Here is a 6,411-nt window from a genome sequence, read left to right as displayed (position 1 = left end):
ATTTGCATAAATATTACAAACTGCAAAAAATATATGTTACAGTTGTCAGACGATGTGCTGTTGGCTTTCGGATAAGGCTTAAAGACAATGGGTCAAAGATAAAATATTCTCATTATGTTTAATACCGTTTCAAATGGCAGAAAAGACTAACATTCAATAATTTTTACTACGAGCCTGAAAGTACAGTTGTTTATATAGCATTCAGTAATGAAACAAATGAAGCGGGGCAAAAATTAAATAAGATACGAAAAATTGAGACAATTGTAACGTACTCTGTGGTCATAAACTAAGTAAGAGAAAGAAGCTAAACCATCAAGTTAAAAAAAAAAACTTAAAACAAAATGTAATTATCAAAGTTATGAAATGAAAATTTATTAGGAACTTACAGTACTATGAATAAAATACAAAATAATCCTCAAAGGCTCTGCACAAGTCTGAAAGAATCAAATGTTCTGAATTAAATTCAGATCCTTGAATGTACTGATCTATCAAGAATCTTGATGAATCACAATGGCTTTGTCCAGAACTCCTTTAGTATTTTAGTCAAATGAACACTTTGTAATTCAAATGAATGATCAAAAGGAAATTTCTCCTCTCAAATATATCTAAAGACAACATTAAATGCATATAGAGAGTTGTAATAACATAAGAACATACGAAATGAGAATCTAAAATAGGAACAAATTAATTGATAATTTCTCTCCTTATACACACACACACAAGCCTTAATCGAAATTTTCTCTTAATCACTACGCGACATTTTACAAATACTTGACATCATAAAAGAATCCAAATGACAGACCTATCCTTTGAGAAGTAACCTCAAACTTTGTAAACAGGTTTTCTTAATAGAAACCTGCCAACACCTGTTTATTGGCCCAATGCAATCAACATATATCCTTAATATCTTAAAATAAAATCTATACGCGAGTAAAAAAAAAGGTTTAGCCCTGCAATCTATACTTTAAAGGTGATCGCTACAATTTACAGTCATGAACAAAAATAAAACTCAATATATATACAGTCATTTACCAAACGTTTACCAAAATATAGACAGTCTAAAGCTTTGGAAGAAACACCCCGCATCTTACAAGTGTGGCTTTCACCTCAACAACCCAACTTTTTGAACACAAATTATCAGCAAAAGTCAAATTATTTAATTTTATCAGGGCAGGGCCGGATTTAAACATGGTGAGGCCCTAAGCTATGGAAAGCTTTTGAGGCCCTCTTGGGTAAGTGTTAACAGAGAATAAGGCTGTGTGACAACCGACCTTGGCAATTGTTTGCCAATTATAAATTATGAAATTTATACAAAATATATTGCATAGAAAATAATAGTGAACATATGATGCAAAAAATCACGGGTTAAATTATTACTTAAATATAAATTATAATAAAACTGTAATTTTTTTGTAAAAAACTTCTAAAATTTCGAGAGGCCCTTCAGATTGCGAGGCTCTAAGCTGTAGCTTGTTGAGATTATACCTACATCCGGCCCTGTATCCGGGTATTTTTTTTATTCCGTTGCAGATCATAAATTAGTGAAACGTACAGTGCCGAATTACCAAGTAGGCAGAGTAGGCACCGGGGCCCCGTGACATAGGATCAAAATAATATTGACAAAACGTATTAGGAGATAATTTGCGAGGGGGTGGGGCAAGATTTCGACTGCCTGAGGGCCTCCACAGGGTTTAGTCCGGCACTGGACAGATCCGGCACTGGACAGATAGTATTCATTACTCGTTCAAGAATAACTGTTTTGTATAGTACACAACGCCCCGGATGCGGGAGGTCGCGGGTTCGAACCTCGGCTGAAATATACCAAAGACTAATAAAAATGGTACTAGCAACTACCTCGCTAGGCGCTCAGCATTAAGAGATTATTTTTAGGACTGGTCGGCCTGGTGTCAGGATAATGTGACTTGGTGGGACATCGTGCGACATGTCTGTGTCATGATGCTCTCTAGTGCTAGACATAACTGTAATCTGCCGCACTGCCCACATCGTTCAGCGATATGACTGAAAAATTGTTAAAGCAATGTTAAAACCCGAATCACACACACACGTATAAATACTTGATATAAGATGTACTGCATTCACGTTTACTTTGTTCTATTTCCACTTAGTTTTTGCGCTGTTGCCCTCTATCTCGTTGATTTTGTTTTTGGAACTCCTTTCCTATTCTGCAATATTTCGAAATATTTAAAACTTACATTAATCTGGTTAAAGAAACAAAAATACCACTATTTGAAGCTATTATTTTTGAAGTGTTATTACGTCAATACATGGGGGCCCTGAGTGGCCGAGTGGTCTAAAACGCTCACTGTTTCGGATCACTGCCATCTCACCTCTGTCTGCGTGGGTTCGAGTCCAAGGCTCGACTAGCGTGGGTACGTGGGAAAGCCTTCCAGTAGCTTCTCGTGGGTCGGTGGTTCTTCCCTGGGTTTTTCAGGGTTCTTCCTCCACCAGTAATACTGGCCGCCATGTATAACCTATCTTGTGCTGAAAAATGGCGTTAAACCCTACAACAACAACAACAACGTCAATACAAATCATACAAAGTGATAATCTGAAGTCTTTTTTTAAAATGGAAACGTGTAAATACTTGAGTTATCCGCGCTTTCAAAATCTGAATTTCAATAAAAACACGTCTTAAAAAAATTAATACAATATTTGGAATCTGAGAGATTGCATTATTAGCAATGTGGCTTTCATCTTGCACAAGTTGAATTCCAATAGCTGACAAGCATTTCTGAAGGCACTTCGTGAGATGTAATTAAGTTATCTCCCTTATAGAGACATGGCTCAAAAGACGGTCTACCTATGTTAAATCCCGGAATCGGATGCAACCTGTAGCCCAGTTTTCTGATGCAAATTGCCACATACACATCCTCTAAATGGAAAAACGGCACATTTTTCGATATTTCGAATATTTTCTTCGCAACACTACTACTTGTAACATATCCTGTCCCAGAACAGAAACCCGGATAAGAATCATGTGGATAACTTTGAAATGATGCATACCATTTTGAATCTGGATTCCTATGGGGACTGGCGCCATGAAAGCAGGCACCGCCAACCGCCGTCTGCAAGGTCATCTTCTCGCGTTGTACAACCTTTAAAAGGCCTGGAATGTTAATCCACATGTCATCATCTGTTTTGAGTACAAATTTTGCATGAGAACATTTAGTACAGGCGTACTTAAATGCCATGATAGTTTTATATGTCAAATTCTGATATGCATCAGTAAAATCTTCTTTAAGTATATCGTTGTGAATTTTATTTTCCTCTTCTACGAGTTTTCTTAAATTTTCATCCGGTACCTCGCCCAGGAGAAAGGAATACCTTATATTTGCTGTATTTTTGTTGGCATAATTCAGCCATGTCTGTCGAATGGCGTTCCTTTCCTGTTGATGCTGATGTGTTGTAAAAATGAAAATTATTAAATCTATTTCCTGTGAAACATTATAAAGCGTGCATATCACATCATTATCTATGACGTAGTTAAAATTGTGAAAGAAGCAGGTTTCACACGAGTCTGGTCTTAGCGTTAAAACGTTTGTATTCCTCACCTGAATTCCCATAAACATATCTCGCAGGTTACTCCTTGTGGCAGAATGGAGAAAAAGTAAATTATTTTGCATATTTGATAAAGTATACACAGAAACCAGTGTGACGAAGACTACACATAACACAGCCCATGTAAAGATTTTTGCTCTTCTAGAAATGGTAGTCCTTGGCTTATCCCCTATAATTCTGCATCGAAAACGATTCCCTAATGGTAATGTACTCGAAGGGTACTCCATGACTTTAAGGTTTAACGCTTTATACATGCAGCGTGTGCTGAGATATTCCCAGTTGACCGTCGATCAGCACGTTTTAATATTTGCCACAATAAGGCAGTCACACACGACAGAATATGACTATTCTAAATGGCGTTTGTTCAGCTGTGACGTCCAGTGATATTACCCTTCTACGCGAATAAATGAAGCTTAAGTTTTATTTGCCAAACAAAGCTGGTTAACTTTGATACTTGGGCGCAGAAGCAACATGTGAGCTGTGCGTTGGACACCGTAAATGACAACTGTATATACACTAGTATGTTAAAAACCCAGGCTTTTAAAAGTATTTACTTCAGTTACGGCTAATAATGAAAGTTATGTTTCCCTCACTGTTTTCCCATTCCTAGAAAGGAAATTGACACGTAGTTATGTCCATGTAGTTGTGTCGTTTATGTTTTTAAAGATGCATTTTTTAACATATGCATAATTATATTTCTTTCTCAAGCTTCAGTTAGAATTCCTTACCGGTTAATACACTGTTTTTTTTAAACTTGTTATTGCGAATATATACTAAAAAAATTTTTTTGAAGTTGTAGTGCACTAATCTGATAAGAGTGTGTGTGTGATTTGGATTTTTAATGTAACTTTAAATTTATTTCAGTCATATCGCTACGATGTCTGCAGTGTGGCACTTTTTAGTGTGTCTAGCATACATGTAGCATGATGTCCCACCCAGTCACATCATCCAGACACCAGGCTGACCAGTCCTAAAACTAACCTCTTAAAGCGAGGCAGCTGTTAGTACCTATTTTGTAAGTCTTTGGTACGACTCGGCCGGGGATCGAACCCACGACCTCCCGCATCCGAGGTGGACACTAGAACCACTAGGCCACTGGAGCGGTCATCCAAGGCAGAAGCTCAAAACTACTAGGCAACTGGAGCGGTCTTGCAGAGATAGGAAGAATAACATAAAATACTGGAAAGAAAATGCAATCTCACCTCCAAAAATGGTATATCCCATAATCGTACATCCTGCAGTAATGGGAATAGGTCCAATTTATCTATCTCCTCCCAACTACTGAGGTTGGTCTAGCTGATATTTAATGCCATTAACATTGAAAAGACATCACAATTAGGTCCATCCACAATGATGCTCTCTATATTGACGTTAATCATAACCATGTTTTCAAGACTTTGAAAGGCCTGGCCAAGCTTAATAATCTCATGCCATTCACTAAACTTGTTTTCATTGAAGAAGAGTTTGGTTAACGAGTTCTGTTGGCAATCTGATGGTAGGTCAACTGTAGCATAGTTGTTTAAGCTAAGATAAAAGACAGATGGTAAGCCCCAGTACATAATGGTAAATTACAGTATGTAAAAGTTATCTATAAATATTGAGAATAATAAAAAACTAGATAAATTCAAGTTGCACGTCTTACCGTTTAAATTTTAACCTACCAGCCATGCATAGTCAGATTAATGGGATGAAAATTCAAAGTTTTGTTCTTTTTTTCTTTTCTACTTACTTGCCCAATATTTTTTTAGGTGTCTGGAGCAAATGTGCAAGTGAAATGATTTTGATTTAAACTATTTATTTGCCACCACACATGAAAATCTAACAAAAATGGAGTACACTGAGTTTTTCATGCTCAATAATATTAATGTTTACTTTTTTATGTCACTGATGTTAGTAATGAAGGCAGAGGATTGCAGACACTGAAAAAACTAAAGAGATATTAAAAGAAAATTGTACATACAATATTGTAACAATATCTGACAAGTATATATATAGTGGAAATATATCACATGTATTATAAACATAGAAGACAAAATATGAAAATGTTGGTGCTAATGGCAAGGAAGGTAAAGGCCCATTAACATTAGCTCAGATGGTTATCTCTCTCTTTCTCTCCCTCTCTCTCTCTCTCTCTCTCTCTCTCTCTCTCAATACAACATTTAGCCTGGCCAGCTGTGCCTCATACTTCCTGATAACAAGTTGCACTGGTTTCACGGGTCTGTTGTAGTGTTGTTGTTGTTGTTGTTGTTGTTCTAGGGTTTAACGCCATTTTTCAGCACAAGATAGGTTATACATGGCGGTCAGTATAAGTGGTGGAGGAAGAACCCTGTAAAACCCAGGGAAGAACCACCGACCCACGAGAAGCTACTGGCAGGCTTTCCCACGTACCCACGCTAGCCGAGCCTTGGACTCGAACCCACGCAGACAGAGGTGAGATGGCAGTGATCCGGAACTGTGAGCGCTTTAGACCACTCGGCCACTCGGGGCTGAATAACCAAAAGACGAAAGAAGTGAATTCGGATAGAAGGAAAGGACTGATGGAACACACACACACACACACACACACACACACACACACACACACACACAATGAAAGTAACGATGGACCATACATATGTGCTGACAAGGGAATTATGGAACAGACACGCAGGCAGTAGTTGCTATAGATCTGTTTTAAGACGTATTGGGGCTTGTTTTAATAACGGTGCTATTGACAATTAAGGTTAATTTTGTGCAGTTTATTTTATTTGTGTGAGTATTGAAACGGATATTGTATTTTTTCTAGTGCACATAAGTGCAGAAGCTTTCCAAATAATGTAGATATTTATAGCT

The 6,411-nt window shown here is 37.4% G+C and overlaps 1 protein-coding gene across 1 annotated transcript; it reads right to left on the bottom strand.

Annotated features, from left to right (window-relative positions):
- Window positions 1-1,674: 1,674 nt before the first annotated feature.
- LOC149794310 (beta-1,3-galactosyltransferase 5-like) lies at window positions 1,675-3,959 on the bottom strand. The gene has a single exon (XM_089966557.1). The coding sequence runs from the start codon at window positions 3,831-3,833 to the stop codon at window positions 2,712-2,714; it is 1,122 nt and encodes a 373-aa protein (XP_089822683.1). The 5' UTR covers window positions 3,834-3,959; the 3' UTR covers window positions 1,675-2,711.
- Between the last annotated feature and the right edge of the window lie 2,452 nt (window positions 3,960-6,411).

The sequence above is a fragment of the Sinohyriopsis cumingii genome, chromosome 8 (assembly GCF_028554795.1).
Source record: "Sinohyriopsis cumingii isolate HCF-2022 chromosome 8, ASM2855479v2, whole genome shotgun sequence".
NCBI classification, from domain to species: Eukaryota; Metazoa; Mollusca; class Bivalvia; order Unionida; family Unionidae; genus Sinohyriopsis; species Sinohyriopsis cumingii.
Note: the sequence above shows the minus strand (reverse complement) of the source record. Positions and strands in the feature narration are given on the sequence as shown.

Bases quoted from the DNA above. Each gene is read 5' to 3' on its own strand.
- LOC149794310 (XM_089966557.1), bottom strand. From the start codon at position 3,833: ATGTATAAAGCGTTAAACCTTAAAGTCATGGAGTACCCTTCGAGTACA.